The sequence below is a fragment of the Lynx rufus genome, unplaced genomic scaffold (genome assembly GCF_022079265.1).
Source record: "Lynx rufus isolate CCGP_SWC_20201006 ecotype Redwood Valley unplaced genomic scaffold, mLynRuf1.p SCAF_11, whole genome shotgun sequence".
Classification (NCBI taxonomy): domain Eukaryota; kingdom Metazoa; phylum Chordata; class Mammalia; order Carnivora; family Felidae; genus Lynx; species Lynx rufus.
Window position 1 is genome coordinate 53,389,261 of NW_025814825.1, and position 22,093 is coordinate 53,411,353.

Consider the following 22,093-nt stretch of genomic DNA (forward strand, 5'->3'; position numbering starts at 1 on the left):
GAAGGCTTGTAAATCAGTGCTGAGATCCCGAAAAATGGATTAAATGACGTAGTCAATCTAGGCTCCTTATTATGATCTGTCATTGCCAGGCTGGGACCGTCCACATATTGTTTTGGCTGTGGTGATGAGACAGCAAGCTTATTTCCTTGGAAGTAGATGGTTTGTTTCCCTTTTACGAATAAAAATCCTAGAAAAGTGTAGAGTTTTGTTGTTATTGTTAAAAATCTATGAATTGACATTTTGAAACTTTCAAGATTCTTTAGGGAATTTCCACCTAATGTCTCTACTTTAATGAAGAAATTAATGTTGAGCTATTTTGTAGCTGACGTATTGAGAAATTATTTTTATTTCTTCCATATTGTTCAAGATTATTATATTTTAGATTTTATGTATCAAAACAGCTTACCTAGGTGAAAAACATTAGAGGTGTTAGTTTCAGAGAGGCGGGAGAGACAAAGGGAGAGAGGGGGAGAGAGAGAGAGAGAGAGGGAGCGAGATCAGATTATCATTATTCTAATTATTTGTTAAGTGTTTCTAAGAATTAGATACTATGCTAAGGGCTTTGCACACAACATCTTAACCTCTCTTGTAACTTTGTAACAAGGTGTTAATATATTGGTTTCCAGAATATTAAGCAGATGAGAGAAAAGGGAATTTGCCCAAGGCCATGCAGGCAGCAAGGGGTACGTATAGCTTTTGTAACTTGCTGTAGTCTTACCGCTTGACTACCACATGATGCTGGTTTTTTTTTTTTTTTTTTGGTCCATTGTATGCTCTTAATTTTGGCAACAAATTATCAGACACCTATGTTTAATAATATTGCTTAATGCTGTAGAATGATAGAAGCAGATGTCAGTTTCATTTTTCAAGCAAATTGTTCAAATGGAAGGAAGAACAACATTTTAAACAGTATTATATTTTAACATAACAGTAACAATTAACAAAGCATTAACAACATTAACAACAAAAATGTAAAGCAACCATATAATTCAACACAGGACAAAAGTATTTTGTTTTATCTCATTTGATTATTTTTGTGCAGTTCCCAGTAAAGTTCTCCCCCCAAATCTGTTATTATTCTCTTGGGTTTGTGGCATCAAAGCCTGAAATATTTTCCTGGAAAAAATATTTTTTTTATATTTCAGAAAATGTATTCCAGAACAATTGTTTTTCCTTATAGAGTATATTTTTTTGTGGCAATAAAATAAAACCATTGTGTAATGAACCAACTGGAAAATAGATGTGTTTTGAAAAAAAGTCATGTTCCTAAATTTTCTCTTTAGCATATTACCCTTGGACTTTTATGTCATATTTACCTGGAATGCCTTGAGGAGCTAATTGATTGCTTTGTATTTTGTGATGTTTAAATAAATAGGAATATTTGTGCCATTTAATTTTTCATTGCTCCAAAAAGTACTATTTCAATCTTACTGCCATAGTAATTTTTATAAAGTGAATATTGTTCATCTTTGAGGATATAACCTTGCCTTTACAGTTCTCGTTATATTATAGATGATAGATATGGAAGGCACATGACACTAACTTTTTAAGATGGCTGTACCTTGGCATCCCCTTTGAAGCCTGTAGGGAAAAAAACCCCTAGATCTCTATAATCAGGTTCTCTTAGATCAGGCACTGGGCATCTATATTTTAAAAATAAGTAACCCAAGTGCAACTGGGAATAGACCCAGGGCTGGTGAATGGGACTGAATTAATTATAAAATGTAGAATGATAATATTACCTAATGTTCTAGTCTGTAAATGTAGCTTGAAGTCAGATAACTTTTTTTTTTTATTATTATTGTTAGTGGTATTATTATTGCTTTCAGAAAGCCACCATGACACCTTATTCAAGATAAAAATGATCTTTGTGGTAAAGATAACCTTCTGCTAAAGATGTAATAGAAAAACATGCCTCATGTTGATCTCATATTACTAGACATTTATACTTTGAAACTTTTTGGCTGTACAAACTCCACATTATCCTACTAGTTAGTCTTCTAGGGTCAGTAGGAAAAAGGCATCATGTTGTTTGTTAGTTTGTTTTTCACATCTGTAAAGTGTCAGTAGGTGGTTTGACTGGGGATTTCAACACTTGTAAGTGGGAGATTGTCATGAATTGAAACATACCCTGAAATTGAACTGGATTTTGAGATAATATTTCAGAATCATCATATGAATAGCTATTACAAGAATTTTTGGTAGGCCTAACATATAATTGTGATGCTTTTAATTACAAATGGTAGTTGTTATTCTTCAATAAGAAAATTTACCCAGCAGTTAAGAAAATGTATAGAATTCTGAAACAAGATGAAGGACAACTCAGAAATACACTGATCATATTTTTTTCTCAAAAAGATAGTAGAAACATAAAAATGTGATTTCCTAGGTTAGATTACTTCAGAATAGGAGAGGGAGTAGGATTTCTATTAGAAATATATCTTGCAGAAAGCAGATATACTGAAACCGAAGCTGAAACTTTAAATCAGATTAAAATAATAAGAGTTTTCAAAATTTTATTTATTTTTTTTTAAGTAAGCTCTACATCCAGTGTGTGGCTTGAACTCACAACCCTGAGATCAGGAGTCATATGCTCTACTGAGTGAGCCAGCCAGGTGCTCCAATAATAAGAGTTTTAAAAATAATTTTTTTGAGCGTGGCAGTTTCACTTATGATGCTAATTTCTTTGTACATAATTATTTAAAAACAAACTCAGTAAACAAAACTGAAAAGTAATTTCATATTTGCAGAAGTAATATTTTAATTGGTAATGTGTGAAAATGTATATAGTTAACCACATAGTTAAAGCACACTAAAGTTATAATTCACTGTACACTTAAAAATCACTTGACTAGTTTACACAGCATAGCATGCATATTTTTGTACACCCCTGTAGAGTGTGTGTGCATGTGTATGTGAGTGTACAATGGGTATAATTTTATAAGACCTATAATTTCATTAAAAATCATACTTAAAACATCTATTAAAATTTTTTTTTAAACATTTATTCATCTTTGAGAGACAGAGCGTGAGTGGGGTAGGAGCAGAGAGAGAGGGAGACACAGAATCTGAAGCAGGTTCCAGGCTCTGAGCTGTCAGCACAGAGCCCGACACAGGGCTCGAACTCACCAACCGTGAGATCATGACCTGAGCTGAAGTCGGACGCTTAACCGACTGAGCCACCCAGGCGCCCCTCTAATTATTTAATTTTTTGAACACTTCAGCAAAACGATAAAAATTCCAACTTGCTTGCTCTTTATGTTTAAAGCTATTTTCATTTTCTGGAAGTTATTTTGTTCATATCTTTGTTAATCAACATCTCTCTATGGCATTTGTTAAGTTCTTAGGGCCCTTCTTGGTGAAAGCAGCATGCTTTGCCTGGCCACCTGAAAGAACTCTCTTTGTCCATCAGAAAACCTCTTAGAATTATTCACACATTTTTTTTCACTGAATTTAGCCAACTACTGTATTTAACTTTACTGTATTTTTTGCTCAAGGGGTTCTTTTTCTTTATATAATTTACTATTACATAGAGGAAATAGTAGCTTCTTCTTTTTAAGAAAGAGTCCAGTAAGTAAAGGAAGAAGTGACTTCATTTTGAGAAAAGGGAGAATATTTGTCAAATGTTTCCTATGGTGCTTGGCACTTAACAAATGCTTTATAATATAATGCTGGTAACACCTAATAACATCTGTGGTAGTATGTATTACTGTGTTCATTGATAGAGAAGAAACTAATTTAGTATGTTTAAACCCAAACTCACATAGGTCATAAGATTGTATATTCAGAATTTGAACCCAAGCCTAAGCTCAGATTTCTTTTGAATCTACCCTATAATTTGATACTGACTTTTTCCCTGATTTAACAAGAAAAAAATCTGAATGATCTTTAATTGGGAAAAAGGCAAATAATATTTGTTAATGTAGCAAGACACTCAGAATTAGTTTTATTAGGAGATTTAGAGCTAATCAGATTTGTAAAGTCTATTTGAATTTTATTGTGCCTCCCCTCTCCAACAAATTAATCAGAAAGTAGCGACCTCTGGATAGAAAATCAAGGAGAAAGAAAGGAATAATGAACAATAAATCTCCATTTCTCTTACCAGATCTACTAGCATTCTGAGAGATTGTTTTAAATGCAAAAATTGCTGAATAAAAATTCTTGTAATAAATATAAAGTTGAACAGAAGTTTTCAAATGCCTTAACAAAATCCCAGGGGAAGAAAGGCAGGGGAAAGCAGTCATGAGTATAGAATCAAAATTTAAAAGAAATTGTTAGCAAATAGAACTCAACAGTGTTTCAAAAGTGTATTAAATTATGACCAAGTAGTAGTTATTCTAGGAATTCATGTATGATTCATTATCAAGGAATCTATAAATATCATTTATTACATCAAGACTATTTATGGAAGCCAACAGAAAATATCAATGTATATTAAAACCATAAAATCATTTCAATTAAGATTGAGAGTCAAATAGTGATACGCACTTTTCCTGACAGAGAATAAGAAACTAAATACATGGTTATTGAGTGGATGTCAGGGGACGAAATCCTGAGTGAAACTGTGGGTATGAATTAGATAACCTAGAAAAAGTGTGCACCTTTTACAACATTAAGAGGAGTTTTGACCTAATGGGGGAAAAACCCAGTGAAGCACCATCGTTTAAGGGGCAGGTGGGAAAACATTTTTGGCAATATTTTCTATTGTAATTTTTCTACAATATTTTCTATTATAAAAGTATACAAACAATTAATAGAAGTTTTACCACGTATCCATCTAGTTTTGAGTCTTGCATACACAATCTGTGTGTTCTTTTTAGTAATATGAATACTGACGTTTCAACTGGCATTTCAAGTGGATTATTAAAAGAATCTTTAAGATGTGTTCTTAAAGTATTACAGATACATATTTTCATGAAAAGCATGAATATATATAGGAGAATTAGCCAATGAATATTCATTTTCCACCTGTAATATATTATGCATCATTGATAAAATAAATCAGTCTCTGAATTTCAGCATAAGTTCTTAATGTAAGTATGTGGCCTCTCATAGGTAGATAATTCCAGTAGTACAGTGTTCTGACTGCTGAAATGCGGGTTTGAGAGACTGATAACTCTAATTTCTTGATCTTCTGTGTATTGAGTGTATAGTTTGTAAATAAATATTTAGTACCTTGCAGTATAAGTTTTTTTATATCTATATTCTAGAGAGTATATTTTACTTTGGTTGTTAGTCCTGTATGGCTTCTCTGTTGGCATGGAATAGTATTTCTGTCAGTTTTCATGATGTCAGTAGCCATGTGGGTTTTGCTTTCATTTGTGTAGACTTGAACTGTTTAGAAAGTGATAATGACCTGAGTGCTCTGGAAATACACTGTCTTGGTAAGACATAACAGTTATAGATTGTAGTCAGATTAATAATATAACAGATTTTACAGTGTAAGAATGGGAATAGAGTACGTGTGAACAAATTATATTAATTAAACATTGAGCTTTAAGGCATTTGCGAACTTCTACATCTTACAAGAAAACCAATATGTGTTTTATTGTGAATCCTGATCAAGAATGTGAAAAATCAGCAACAGAATTCATACAGCTGAACATTATGTTTTGTAGTTATTGAGGAAGCTGGAAGGGATAAGTAGAGAGTCTGTTTGTAACAACTGCTTCTATCTGTTTCTTTTCTCATTCTCTTGAGAAGTCCTGGCGTGTTGGGCAAACATCAGCAAGCATGAAAATGTCTATAAGTGCGAAAGTTGCTTACCTCAACAAACTTTTCATAAGCTTGAAAGTTAAATTCGGTTATTCCTACATGGTTTTATGAATTAAAACGACTTGCCAGCAATTTTAAGAAACGGCAGAGGAAACCTCACATTTATTGTATTGTATCAGTCAGTATAGGTTAGGTTATACTGTGGCAACAAACAGTCCTGTCAGTTTGGGTTCTCTGGAAAGCACATTCGGAGACTGAGTTTAGTGTTCAGGGTGCTTATTAGGTCATTGGGATGAACAGCTATGAAAAGGAGGAGGCTGAAGCAGGATTAGACAGAAGGAAAAGTCAAGCAGACTTTAAGGGAAGGCCACATCCAATCCCAGGGGAACTCTGGAGTTGAAATGTCCATCAGAGTTGTCCTTTGTTAGGACTTTTCATCACAGTTCATTCTTTGAGCTACTCAGTTTACTTTCAAATATATTTGCCAATATATATTTCATTCCTTGAGCTCCTCTACCATTTCAGTGACCCATTCTTAACAGGGAAACTCAGATTATTGCTTTGGCTTCTGCAGCTGGTCTCAGGGCTGCGATTGATACTCGTCATATCCCCTCCAGTATTCTTTCTAAATATCCCTTCTCCTCAGTTGGAATCTCTTCTGATCTCTGTATCTTGACCCGGACCCTTACCCTTGGGTATTTGAGTCCTTGATCATCATATATCTTCTACTGTGGGTATTGAACTTGCCCATTTACCATCACCCTTGGTGAGAGGATACCACAAAACACCTAAGTGGATCACCTGTGTATGAAACCTATTCCCCTGCCCTCATTTTGTAACCTCGGTCCTACTTCCCTTTGACAATCAAAGCCAATTATCCTTGCCAATATGATGACTCCTTTTTTGCCTGCTTTCTGGTCCCTTGACACAAGGACCCTGAAATACCAAAGTGGCACTATAGCTTGTAGTTCAATGGGATATTGCTGGGGCCCCTGCCAGAGTATTTCTCCTTTGGGGAAGAAAATCTCTAATACTGCAGAGTCCAGATTTCCAGAATAAGAAGCACAAGCTACTCAACTGTATCACTGAAAGTGAGGCCACTAGGAGTGGCTTTCACTCTTTGGGTTCCTGGACCTGTGTATTCTTCCTACTGGGGACAGAGGACCATTTTAAAGTTGCTTAATTCCAAGGTTTATCCTGCATCCTGGTGCTTCAATTGTGCCTATCCAAAAACCCATCACATTGTGTTGTATGACCATGTATCCCATGGTTATGACCTCATTCCTGTACTTTGTTTGCTGTAGTGTGTCTCCTGATAACATAGGATCCCATGCTGCTTGATCAAACACTTCATAATTTTCAGGTTAAGACCATGTGGTTGGGAAAGCAAACTGATACTCAGAATATTTATCTCTTCTTGTCATAATGAATTGTTGGTTCAACTAGGGTGGAAGGGTCCCAATGTAGTCAACTTGTCGCTAAGTATATATATAGTTGGTGTTCTTGGGGAATGGTTTTATCTAGAGCCCAGAGTTGATATCTTGCTGTCAGGATGGATATTTGCCAGTAACGTCTGAAAGATCAGCTTTGTTTAGAGGAGCCCAGGCAATTGCCTTTCTACATGACCTCCATCTCTCTACCATGGCTAGTGTATTCATGCTAGTATGCTAGCACTGAGGTGTTCTGTAACGGAGACTAACTGATGTTAGCTGTATTAGTTGTTTGTCTATTGTTTATTGTCTCTTCCATGTTAGATGCTCTCTGATGCCTTTAATTTATGTCACAGAGTTCTTTACATTTTGTGCTCATTCAAATATATCCATGCTCATGTTCACTCCAGACCCTCCTTCTTTCTGATCTTTTGATATTTTTTTCTGGGCTGCTGACCTGTCAGCTAGGCCACTGTTTACTGCTTTTGGGCCATTTCTCTTTGGATACGGTGTGGATGAACACACTGCCTCAAAGGCCTGCCCACTTGGGAGGTTTTTTCCTTTTTCACTGTTTTTCAAGGCCACTCCGAAGTGAGGCTGTCTATGTGATGTCTACTTTTGACTTGTGCTCACATATCAGGCTGAAATATTTGCATTTTTCTTCTCTTGGTATCTGGGCATAGAGGATTCTTCATATGACCACGGTTGTAAGATAACAGGTGTTGGTGTAACACTTGTAGGTAAAATGGGGTCTGAGCTACCGGTTCATGCACATTGTTTGTGCATCGTGATTTTGCTCATGCTTGATCTTGGGTGCCACTTCCATTTTTATGTTCTTACTATTCTTGGTAAAAGAGCCAGCTCATGATATGAAACTCTGAACACATGGTCACTTGATAACCCATGTCACCGACTCCATCTCTACCAGGGCCAAATAATGTGGCAGAAATGAGTATAAACTTTTCCACCATGGATGGCATGGCCTTTGACATGTGTATGGGGTCTGCATTGGGATTTGCTCACTGGAACTTTCTGTATTTTCATGTGCTACTTTTTCCAACAGTGCCACCACCAATAGCCATAATTGTATTGGGTCATGCAACCTTAACTTCAGGGCTGTGTACCTGTGTAGGTGAACCTATAGCAGAGCTGTTCCCTACCCTAGCATGTACTCACAGCTGGCAGCCTTTCATGTTGTTCAGTATGTGGGTTGGAGTAGTATTTCCAGGACTGAAATACGCTACCTTCAGAATCCAAAGAGACCTACCAGGTGGTTTGTTTTCTGCCTTTCTCGGGAGTTGCAAGATGTAGTAATTGGTCTTTCAGTTCAGATGAGCTGTCTTAGAATGTTCTTGACCACTGGATCCCTAAATATTTTAGTAGTATGAAATCTGAATCTTTATAGATTTTATCTCCCACCCCTTGAAGCATATATGTCTTAACAAGGCCTCCATTGTCTTAGTCATTCCTACTCATCTGGCACAGTTAGAATGATGTCATTAAGGTAGTGGAACAATGTAACGTTCTGCAAGATGTCCAATAGGACCAAATGTATTCTGACCGTGTTATGACAAAAGGAGGGAGACTGATCCTGAGGCAAAATTGTGAATGTATACTATTTTCTATTCCATATAAAGGCAAACTGTTTTTAATCCTTTTTTTGATAGTGTTAGCGAAGAACACATTTGCTAAAAATGGCCATTTTGCAAAGAGACGCATTTTGCATAGTGCCTGCAATTTGGGCTACTACTTACTAGTAGGCTCTTGTCATCTTCCAGGCTTTGTTTAGTTTGTGGAGCCTAGACTGGTGATTTGAATGGAGATTTGATGGGGTCCATTATCCCTGCATTCTTTAGATTCTTTAGGGTAATACTAATTCCTGCCACCCACACTCCCTGGAATGTAACATTAGTTTAAGATATATTATCCAGGGGGTAGTTGTTTCAGAAGTTTCCACTTGATCTTTTCCACTGTGATAATCAAGGACCCAATGTCAGTGTTGTGCCATTTGCCAGAAACATGCAGGGCATGACCACTGCATAGGTCTGCAGATGTAGTGACTCATTTTGAACAGGATCTTGGCCAGGATATCATTAATTATCTCATTGCCATATATCCCTATTATAAAGAGAGGCCCTGATGACACTTTATATCTATGGGTGTCAGTGCTAACTCAGACCTGTGTCCAAAAGTACTTGAAATGTTTGTGTTGCCTTTTCCAGGTTAAGTTTACTCAAAGAAATGACCATGGGTGCCTTTGATGAAGAAATAGGGGAATTATTACCATGAACACTTGCTGTGGTATCATAGGGTTGTTCCTTTTAGGTACCAGGATTTTAAATATATCAAATCTGGACTTCAAAAATAGCTCAACTCCAGAAACTTAGCAATACGTTGTGACATTTTATTGCAGCATCTACCATGAGCCTCCTGATCATCCATCCTTGATTTCTTCTGTTGATGTAAGTTAGGTAGTAGTGTCCTACTGTCCTACTGTCTGGCTGCCTATTTTGCTTCTAGGGATGCTGCATTCTATTAAATATCTTCCTAATTTTCAATAAGTTAGTCTTGACTGACACTCCCAACTTTGCTGCTTACTATAAATATTGCCCTCTACTTGGATTGGATTTTGATGGTTAAGTGTCACCGGTTGGGCTCTATTGTCCTATTGTCTCCATCAGTGAGTTCATTTCTGTTGTGGTTTCTCCTACCATCAGCTTTGGCCTGTGGAGGAGAGCCAGCACATTCTTACTGATTCTAGTGTCCCTTTCTCCATTCCATTCTTCATGGCTTTGGCAAATGGCATACCTGCTGTCTCTTTCCATAAATATAATGACTTGGTAGATTTTCTGGCATGACTTAGTATATGGACTAAGAATGCCCACGTTTATGGACTTTTTGTCCCTTGCCTTTACTCGTTTCTATGGCAGTTCTAGCATTTTGATTTTACTTAGCAAGGGCTGTATTTTTTCATGTTTCTAGGAATCTTCTTTTTCTTCTTTAGCATTTTTGAGATATAATTGGCAAATAAAATTGTAAGATATACAACGTGTACACTGTAATGATTTGGTATACATATACATTTGAAAGGATTCCTCCTAGGTAGTTTTTTTTTTTTTTATTTCACATTTTGTTTATTTTTTAAAAATGAGTTCTTGTTTTTTTCCCAAACTCTGAATTTATATTTATATTATATTTATATATTTATTTTTGTATATAATTTATTGTCAAATTGGTTTCCATACAGCACTCAGTGCTTATCCCAACAGGTGCCCTCCTCAATGCCAATCCTCCTATATAGTTTAATTAGTGCATCCAGAAGCTCACAGCTTTTTTTTTTTTTCTTTTTATTTTTTTAATTTGGCATACTTTCTAGAGTAAGTTTTATTCTTTCAGTAAATTTCAGTTATATAATACTGTGCTATCAACTATAGTAACCATGTTATACATCAAATCCTCATACTTGGTTCATTTTATAACTGAAAATTTATATCCTATTACCAACCTCTCCTCATTGCTCCTATCCCCCAGTCCTTGGCACCTTGGCAGACACTTTTTAACTCTGTTTTCATGAGCTTGACTTTTTTTTTTTTTTAGATTCCACATGTAAAGAAAAATACGATTGTAGTATTTGTCTTTATCTGACTTATTTCATTTAGCACAATTTCAGGGCAGAATTTCTTTCTTATGGCAGAATAGTATTCCATTTTGTATAGAATACACATTTTGTATGTGTATACACACATATGCAAATATATATATATATATATATATATATATATATATATATACATACACACAGACACACGCATATATATACACACACATACATAAATGTATAGATATGCCACATCTTCTTTATCCATTCATGAATACTTTTATTGTTTCCATACTTGGCTACTGTGAATAATGCTGCAGTGAACATGGGAGTGCAGATATCTCTTTGAGATCCTGTTTTTTCTTTGGATATACTCATAAGTGGATTCCTGGATCATATGGTAGTTTTATTTTTAATATTTTGAGGAACTTCCTGTTTGAGGAACAGTGACAGTACAAATTAACATCCCCACCAACAATGCACAGGGTCTCCTTTTCTTCATGTTCTTATCAACATGTGATATCTTTAGTCTTTTTGGTGACAGCCATTCTAACATGTGTGACATGATAGCTTATTGCGGTTCTGATTTGCTTTTCCCTGATAATCAGTGATATTGGGCACCTTTTCATGTACTTGTTGGCCATTTGAATGTCTTCTTTGGAAAAATATCTGTTGAGTTACTCTGTCTGTTTTTTAAATCAGGTTTCTTTTTGCTACTGAGTTCTATGAATTCTTTGTATATTTTTGTATGTTAACACCTTATCAGATATATGATAAGATATATGGTCAGATATATAATAATTCTGTAGGTTGCCTTTCAAGGGTTATTTTAATGGTAAGCTCACACCATCTCCTAGGGTCCTTGTTAAGTCATAAATCCTGCATCTTGGGAGAGTGCTTTTAAATCAGTAAACTCTCCCTAATCCAATATAAGGTTCTGGCCTCTTTGATCGATCTCCATTTATTACCTAGTAGTATGTGTATTTCCCCAACTTCGGCCAATATTTGCTATCTAGGTCTTACAGATACTTTGGGGCATAGTCCCTTTCTTTCCATAGCAGTTGCAGCATGTACTTGGCTGAATTATGCTAAGCCAAGATTATTGGCTCAGTGACCAATAGGGAAGGTGTGAACAGATTCTGAGCTGGAGCACACGTCTTGCTGGAGAGAAGCCTGCTTGTGTTCAAGCAAGGCTGAGTACCATCTATGAATGTAGGGTAGAGTGGACCACATTTGAAGTCTCAGATGATTCAGGAAATTAAAATTTAGGTAGATTCTCAGGAGTGTCAATTCAGATGTCCCCATCCCATGAGTCAGGGCCTTATTCTTTTCCTAGCAGGGCCTTGACTTTGAAATTAAACCTTCTTTAATTTGCAGACCTTCTATATTTGGCAGCCTCTGTAAATGGTATATAGTACTAAGGAGGCCCTCTGGCTTTCCCAGCCTTTTGTGATCTCTTTCTAGAGCTCAGCAGGGCTAAGCAGTAGACATGCAATTTTAGTGTATTAGTAGTTAACTGTTTTCAAACATCTAATACTTCACACTTGCTAGAGTATTCTTTTCTTTGGCATACCTTCCTTATTTACCACTGGTATGGTAAATTATGGTATGGCCATCTTGTGCCAACGGCTTTTTGTGTTACACCTATCACCGGTGATGGGTTTTTCATTGGTAGCCTGGTAGTATGTGATTTAGCTCATAAACTCCATTTTATTTTCTGCTTTTCTTACATCACTCCAGGTACCAACTATCATAGTTTGGGTTCTCTGGGAAGCAGACTCTGAGATAGAGTTTAGTATTCATGATGTTCATTGAGAGAACCCTTAAGATCAATGCCTTTGGAAGAGGTAGGGGGAGAAGGCAGGATTTGACAAAGGGTAAAGTTGAGTTTTGATGCTAGACAGATAACCTTAGTCAACCACCCAAGGATCTCTGGAAGTAAAATTGTTGGTCGTAGTTGTTGTATGTTGGGATGAAGTGACAGGACCTTTTAAAGACCCACGTTGATCATCAATTGCATGTGGGTCATCCTTGAATTGATGAGGTCTTGAGTGAAGTGGCCCAAAGGTAGCTAAGGCAGTTGCTGAAGTAGCTTGCAGCTGATGACTGTTCACTGAAAGCAGTCCCAGCAACACAGATAAGAGTTCCTTCCTTGAATGATCTAGATATCTCATATCCGTGCCCACCATAGATCTGTAACTTTCAGATGATTAAGACCAATGAAAGTTAAATTTTCACTCATGATACGTGGCTAGTGTTAGTTGGCAGGAGAGATTAGCTTATTGTCATCACTTAGGGATCCAGGATGAAACTGATTTGTCTTTCATTCGTAATTCAGTGGTTCCATCCAGAAATAAAAGTGTCACTTTAACTTGCATTTTGTTGGCTAAGGCAAGTCATATTATCACATCCAACTTCTAGGAAGTGTGGGACTTTAATTTTACAATGGGCCTGAAGGAAGAGTACTGGATTTGTTAAATAACACCAATGTATATAACTTTTGGTATAATTGAAAGTGATGTCTTGCAGATAGTAATAAATAAAGCCTTCACCTTTTACTACCATATATGCTAAAAGGCAACAAACTTCTCCAAGTAGACTTATGTTTCATTATTATTAGTATGATTTAATTATTCTCATGTATAATTAAAATATTAATACTGTACTGTATTGGTTCTGTTCTGCAGGGACTTGTGTACTTTAAAACTATTGTTTTATTTTACTTTAATGAAAGTAATGTTTATATTAAAAAGGATATTTTGATGATGTAGTGAGGCAGTATAATGCAGTAATTAAGATCTGGTTTTGAATACTGACTTTGCCATTTAATGACTTTAAGACTGTTTCTTTATGACATGGTGACAAAAATATTTACTCCTAAGAGTTGTTTTCAGAATTAAATATTACATAGCATTGATAAGCATTTAGCATATTATTTTTATTAAGTAAAAGGTCATGACCATTTATTGTATGAAATTTTACCCATTTAAAAACACTATAAAGGTTTTATGTATTCTTCAGTGAATTTTATATAATGTTATCATAGTCACTTTTAAAAACAGTTAACTAATAGAAGTAACTATGTGCTTTTCTTTTCTTTGGAGGGGGCTCCCTTGGCACTCTTTATATATGTCTGTTAATACTTATCATGTCCTATTGTTATTCTTTGAGGGCAGGAATTCAGTCTTATTCAGTTTTATATCCATATTTATATATATTTATTTATTTATAATATATTTATTATTTATATTATAAATATATTATAAATAAATATATTTATTATATATTTATTATTAATATATTTATATTATTATATATATATTTATTTATATATTATTTATGTTACTTATATATATTTTTTGTTGTGTTATTGGGTCTTCATTACATCTAAGTTGGATTACTTAAACTAGTGATGATCCTTTTTCCTCAGTCTTATCTAAATCTATTAACCCAAATTTTACATATTTTTTCTATTCTTAATTAAGAGCATTTGATGAATTCTTCATCTTCCTTCCTTTAGATTGAAATACCCAAGTTAATTAATCTTTTACTCTTGGTTCTTTTTTTCAAGATACACTCTTATGAAAAAAATATGGTTTAGAGAACAGTCAGAAGACAACTCCCTAATCTTTAGCATGGTTAGTAAACTGAGATGTTCACTTTTTAAATATGCAAGCAAGTATTACCTTAATAAGAAGAAATTCAGTGGATAAAACTGGAAGCCACATGCTTTTGAGTTTTGAACCTTGCCCATTTATGTGATTTGATCAGTAGATATGTGGTCCGGTCAGTTAAATCGCACTGTTTCATAGTCTTGGACAAGCTCCCAGTACTCTTTCCATTTCTTTGGGATTGGAGTTGGAGTTGTTTATCTCTCATATGCTATGTCTTTTTTTTTTTTTTTTTTAGTTTTCAGTGTTTCTGAAAATGGGGTATGCTTGTGGGCCTGAAACAGAAAGTTTGATTAAAAACCTATACGGTGTGCCTGGGTGGCTCAACTGGTTGAGCATCTTACTTTGCCTTGTAACGATCTTGAGGTTGGGGGGTTCGATCCCTCCTCGGGCTTCTGCTGACAACTCAGAGCCTGGAGCCTGCTTCGGATTCTGTGTCTCCCTCTCTCTCTGCCCCTCCCCTGCTCACTCTCTGTCTCTCTCTCAAAAATAAATAAACATAAAAAAAAGACCCCCAAACCCAAAAAACCTATACAACTGGCTGTTAAATCCCCAGATCCTCTTCCTCAACTTGTGCAGATGGGTATCTGCTCCTCCTCTACTCTGCTGAAAGAGAAGGTATTACTTTCTGTGGATGTTGATCCCAGTACTAGACCATAGCTAAAGGTGTCAGTACTATTTTGCAAACAGCGGGATTAAGTGGAAATATACATGCTTATGAATGAAACCTCTAGTTTCTTTCTTCTACTTAGGCCCAGAACACTGTTAGCCAGGTTTATAGTTTCTGGGCAGGAAATTGGAGGATTTACCTTGAAAAGTCTGTCAAGCCAAGAGAAAGCATGTACAAAAACTGACCTTTGGAGGTATTCAACTGAAATGGTCCCACTTGTGCAAAGTCCTTATATATATATATATATATATATATATATATATATATATATGTATATATATGTAAGTCCTTTTTCATATATGAAAGTTGTTAAGAGTAAATCTTAAGAGTTCTTAAGGGAAGAAAATACCTTTTTTTTGGTATCTATGTGAGATGATAGATGTTTAATAAACTAACTGTTTAATCATTTCACTCTATCTCTCTCTATATATACACATATGTCAAGTCATTATGTTGTACACTGTAAACTTAGTGTTGTATATCAGTTATATGTCAATAAACAAACAAAAAGTATTCCAGCAGTCAACAATATGTCTTGGCCAAGCACAAAATTTCCAAACAGTTTTGTTTTGCTTCACTCTTAAATTTGGAAGGGCAGTGAGTTATCATTTAGACATTTGCAAAAAGCTGTTAAATCTGATGAAAATATCAAACAAATAGGAAAAAGTAAATCAAAGGAAATTGATACAATACTGGAAGGAGATTATAACTTCAATCTTTATGGACAGAAGATGTTACGTTTATGAAGTAAAAATGTGACTTTTATTTATTTTTTTTTTTCAACGTTTATTTATTTTTGGGACAGAGAGAGACAGAACATGAACGGGCAAGGGGCAGAGAGAGAGGGGGACACAGAATCGGAAACAGGCTCCAGGCTCTGAGCCATCAGCCCAGAGCCCGACGCGGGGCTCGAACTCACAGACCGCGAGATCGTGACCTGGCTGAAGTCGGACGCTTAACCGACTGCGCCACCCAGGCGCCCCAAAAATGTGACTTTTAAAAATAGATCATTCAGAAAACAAAAAAATGGACTTTTGAAATTAAAATTAGTCTAACAAATTTACAGATTTTAAGATAAAATGGAGAGTGCTCCAAAAGTATTATGAACAAAGGACAGATGTAAGATAGGATAAAAGATAAAAAATTTAAATGATTATTCCAGAAAACTTGCCGTCTGATTAATTGCGGGTGGCAAAAATAAAAAACAGAAAATTTTAGATGAGAAGGAAATTATCAAATGAATAATTCAAGAAAAATATCCAGGCTCCAAGTCCATGAGTTTTCAGAATGAAAGATTTCATGAAGCCCCAGAACAGACTGACAGCAAAACCCATCATAAAAAGTGGAGATTGAAAGAAGATCCTAAAAGCTTATATACAGAGAAAAGAAATAGTCCTAATAAGTTGTGGGACTCAGTGGTATAGGGTGTTACAAAAGCAAAACCAGAAGCCCGATGATAGGAGAATAATACCTTCAATATCTGAAAATGCTTTCCAAGTTAGAGTTCCAAGCACAATCAAATAATCATATAAGTATTACAGTGGAATAAAATCACTTTCAGAATTATAGCATCTCAAAAATTTATTTCCGATGTACACTTTCTCTGGAAGCTATAGAATGATGTCTCCTATTGATGAATTTGATTAAACAATCATAAAAATTGACAAAAATTCAAATTCAAGAAATAGAGTTAATAGAGAGGAAATGTGCAGAGAATCATTAGGATGATGCAGCAGCCCTGTAGATAAGTTTGAATTGGAGAAGAAAGATGGAGTTCTAGTAGGGATGTCTTCAAAAAGTAAATGAAACTGCTAGATAGCTTGGTGTATTAGGAAATATTGCAAAAACGTATACACATCTAGGAAAGAGTTGAGGATGAATTAGCGGCAGATATATAGAAACCTAAGCCAAAAAAATAATTTGCAGGGAAAATAAAAGGTTGTTTAAGAATAAAATGTAATTATAATATGCTGCATGGCTCATCTGTGAATAATATGTAATAAATCCTGAATATTGGTCTAAATAAAATCGTAAGTATGCGAGGAGGATGGAGGGAGTGGGATGTATGTATGTATTTGTCTGCATAAGAGTCAAATCTTCATCTTTCTAAGAAGAAAGTCAGTTTATCTGAAATTAAGAACTAAGTATGCCACTTAGAATAAGAAGATAAATATAAAAACATATTGTCTAGTTTTTTATTTAGACTTCAAATTGCTTACCTCTGTGATTCAGGAGTAGACGTTGGGAAGATATGAGCATGAGAGTTTTTGTGATAAACCTTGTGGGATTATTTGACCTTTATCATTTGCATATTCATATGTTTGGTTAAAAACAAGCAAAATAAGAACATAACACAGCAGTACAGAAACTAGGTAAGTCACAAATTAGTGGGTCAGGCGTAAATGTTAAAATAATGGTTCTGGGAAGATTGGCATATGTTAATACATAGAAAGATCTGGGAAATATGATATGTGGGAAAAATTGAACTAGATCCCTGGAATATATTCGAAAATAAATTCCAAATGGATTGAAGATCAAAATGGTAAAAGAGAAACTGTGCATCCAACCTTTAGAAGAAAATTGGAGATTATCTGTAAAATCTTGAGTTAAGAATAAAAAGAGTAAATCATGAAGAAATGGTAAATTTGACCTAGTTTATATATAAACTTTTGTAAAATCAGACTCCATAAACTACATGGAAAGGCGAATCACAGCCAGAGGAGAGTATATATTAGTGCATATAATCAACAAAGGATTTATATTTAGAGCATTTAATAAAGAATTGTTAAAATTATTTAAAAAACAAAAATCTTGGGGCACCTGAGCTGGCTCAGTTGGAAGAGCATGCATCTCTTGATCTTGGGGTTATAAGCTCGAGCCCCATGCTGGGTATAGAGATTATTTAAAAATAAAATATTTATTAAAAAACCCAGAACAAAACTCAAAGAGAAAAATGGGCAAAGGCTTGAACAGTGATTTTATAGAAGAGTGAAAACAAATGACCTATTAATGTGAAGGAAAAGATGCTCCATCTCACCAGTAACTAGAAAAAAAATGAAACCATTATCTGATTGGTAAAAATTTAAAAGTCTGAGAGAGATACATAATGGAAAAAATGTGATAAGAAGAGCCACCATGCACTGCTGGTGTGAATTTGAGTCAGTGCACCTACTTTGGGGAGTAAATTGGCAAAACCTAGGAAATTGCACTTGTGTCTTTGTTTAAACTTAGTAATTTTCCTTTTAGAAGTCTACCTGGAGAAACTCTCAAAACGTGCAAAAGAAAACGTGTGTAACAATGAGCCAAAACCAACATGACTTGTGGTAGGAAAAAAATCTGAAAAAGAAAAAGTCTATATGACCTTTAAAAGGACAAATGTGTTTTGGTATAATCATAATATGGAATGCCATGGCATGGTTAAAATGAAGAAGAAGAAGGAAGGAGGGAGGGAGGGATGGAGAGGCAGAAACAGAGGGAGACACAGAATCTGAAGCAGGCTCCAGGCTCTGAGGTGTCAGAGCAGAGCCCCCACAGGGGGCTTGAACTCACAACCACGAGATCATGACCTGAGCCAAAGTCAGATGCTTAACCAACTGAGCCACATAGGCGCCCCTACTTATCTTTTAGATATAGGTAAGCTCAGATTGTTGGGTCACTTTATTTTCTATACTCCAGATGCTTCCAAATGATCTTAAAGATTCTTCTTTGAAGATTTTTGTTACAAACTAGTATCTGGCAGTCTTTCTCTTTGATCTGACTCTTTTTTGTTTCATTTCTTTGAAGCATTATTCAGGTTTCTAATTCTGTTGTTGGAATTCTACAAATAATACAATTTGTAAATCATTTGCTGTGTGTGTATGTGTGTCTGTGTGTGTGCACGCGAGTGTTGGGGTTGGGTGGAATTATTGAAATCTATCTGTCCTAACTTATTAGCAGTCTCTAACATTTCCATCTCTTTCTTTCTCAAAGCCTGTGCATTTTACAGGTCACCCTTTCTTTCCAAATGGGAGCAATCTTTCAGAATTTGCTACAAGTACACTTTTAAATATCAAGTATTTGTAGACATAATTTATAGAAAATCAGAGGTAATCAACTGGGCCTTAAGCAAATTGCTTAACTTTTCCTAGATCTAATTTTTCTTTTTTTTTTTTTTAAATTTTTTTTTTTTTCAACGTTTATTTATTTTTGGGACAGAGAGAGACAGAGCATGAACGGGGGAGGGGCAGAGAGAGAGGGAGACACAGAATCGGAAACAGGCTCCAGGCTCCGAGCCATCAGCCCAGAGCCTGACGCGGGGCTCGAACTCACGGACCGCGAGATCGTGACCTGGCTGAAGTCAGATGCTTAACCGACTGCGCCACCCAGGCGCCCCTAATTTTTCATTTCCAACTTATAATACTTGCTCAGTCAACTTCACTGGATTCTTATAAAGATAATTTTAAATTATGTACATGAATGCACTTTGGAAGTTTTATAGTACTATACACATGTAAGCACCCTTCTTAAATGAACATGTAAAATTGGCAGACTATTAATCCTATATATAGGCCTCTTTAATAGTATTTCCCAAAATGTGATATCGAGAGCATTGGCTCTTGGGAATATTAATGTGAAAAGTATTACATGAAAAGTGCTTCTGTGGATATAATATTGGGAAAACACTGTGTTAGGTATAGTTAGACTTCTCTATGTCTCCTTTGTCTTTTGAGAGTATATAATAGGCAGATGTATTTTGTGAACTATAGACAGATTATACAAACTAAAGAATACCCTCTTTTGTGGGGAGGATTTATGTTCTTTGGAATAGACTTTGGGACATACAATTCAAGATGTAGGTTATTGCTCTTAGTCTTCTAGTTTCATTTTCTAAACTTTGATTTTGTTTTTTCTAACTTCTTTGATCTTAATTAGTAGTTACATTAAAATAAAACCAAATTATTCTTTTATTCCTAGTGTTATAGACATAATTACATAAATAGGAAAACAATTTATTACAACTTTAACTTTTACAACTAACTGTATTTTATTTTCTTGTTCCAAAAAGGCTTCTACACTACCTAAAAATAAAATTTGTTTTTAAAAGCTTTTTACATGTATGTACTTTTATTAAATATCAATGTCTGCCTTTAGATATGTCATGTCTAAGAAGATGAAATCTAAAACACTGTCCCGAGAATGTCACTGAAAACGGAATCACTTAACATCTCAAAAGCTATGTTAGCTTGAGGCTAGGTTATATTGAAATAATACACAGTTTTCTTTAACCATTTTCCCATATTTTTTATATAGCTCATGAATTATTTAGGTTTTTTTTCTATTCTTTTTTGCAACAGAAGTTACTTTATTTTACATAAAATGAACACTATTATTTTGAAATATCAGATGGTTGAAATGATTTAAATATTTTCTTTTGATGATTCTGTTTTTAGGCATTTCACTGAATATTATATATTTCATTTAATTTTGTAATAAGCATGCATATACAATTTGATTTAGTAATTTAACTTTCTAATAGGTTTATTTAGTATTGACAATTCATGTAATTTATTATATGAACCTCGGTTTGTTTAATGAAGATATGTCTTTGGAATTATCCTCCAATATAAAGTTAACCTCATTCTTTCCTTTCAATTTTGCTGTTCTCATACACTTAAATTTATTTGTGGGAATTTTATGTAGAAGTTATTTTTACTTAAGGAATGATGTTAGTTGAGTTATGATACTAAATTGTAGGTCATGGCAAATTAATGAAAGGCTTCCTAATTGTAATTATTGTGTCTTTAGTTTGACCAATGATTATTTTATAGTATTTGTCTTAATTTATTGTTTTATTTCATTTTTTTTTTGCCATTCTCTTTTTTTCTAGCTTGTGATGAATGGAAAATATTACCGAAACCAAATCTTCATAGAGATGTCAACAGATTTGGACACTCTGCAGTTGTCATTAATGGGTAAAAGGCATATATTTATCAGTTATACTATCCACATATTCTGTGACTATTTAAAAGGAAATATTATTTGTACTTAATGGCATTAGGTCTCCCTAGTCTACCATGGAATACATTTTGGTTTGTTAACCATATCCTTTATTCTTTTGTGTTCAAATATATTTAAGGGAAAGGGGAGCAAAGAAAGAGTGCTGAGATAAAACTTCAGATACTTTTAAAAAATTCATCCTGCCTTCTTTCCTTTTAGTAGAGATCAGACAATTAATGACTTCTTTTAAAAAGATCAAACTAAAATGATAGAAAGGATAGCTCCATATTTCTAACAAGGAGAGCAAGGAAAGGGTGAAGAATTAGGTTCTCATTTTAGTTCTGTCATTAAATGCATGGTTTTTGACAAGGAAAGGGAGAAGAATTAGATTCTCATTTTAGTTCTGTCATTAAATGCATGATTTTTGACAAGTCCCTTTACCTCTCTGTGATTTACTATCTTTATATCCCTTGAGATTTGGGATGGGATGAGCATTAAGTTACTTTCTTCCTTTAGGTTAGTATTATTTTTCTATTTCTATAGCAAAATTTGGTAATGTGGCAGGAAACTATACCAGCTCATTCATTAGCTTAAAATTTGTAATTCATAATGACATTCTTGTAAGTTCATTTTATCACCACCTTACTCTAATTTTGTAAAACTTCTTCAATATGATACTAAAAGCAGGTAGAAGTTAACCACAATGAAACTCTGTAATTGGTATCAGTTAGCTTTCAGAATAGTAACAAATGAAATTCAGAGTTTACACATAACACCCCACCCTTCTTTGTTGAAATATTGTGTTATATTGACTTTTATTTTACTTTCTAAGTAATAAAAGATACTACTGAAGTATTTTCTGATCTTTTTCCATTTATTATGTTAATAATATTGAAATTAAATTAATTGAAGTTAAAATTATGCTCTTTTGAAGGCATGTCAAACTTCTTTGTCACTGGTAGTTGAATTAATTTAATAATTGTCTGGATTTTCCTTTCCAAATTAAAATTTTGAATATCTTTTTGATTATTTT

General features: G+C 34.6%; 1 protein-coding gene across 2 annotated transcripts in view; it reads left to right on the top strand.

Moving 5' to 3' along the window:
* Window positions 1-22,093, top strand: part of ATRNL1 (attractin like 1) — a 779,266-nt gene that overhangs the window by 130,758 nt on the left and 626,415 nt on the right. For both annotated transcript variants that reach the window (XM_047073493.1, XM_047073492.1), the window contains exon 11: window positions 20,951-21,035. In XM_047073493.1, the coding sequence (XP_046929449.1) occupies window positions 20,951-21,035 (85 nt within the window). The remainder of the gene's footprint in view (window positions 1-20,950; window positions 21,036-22,093) is intronic.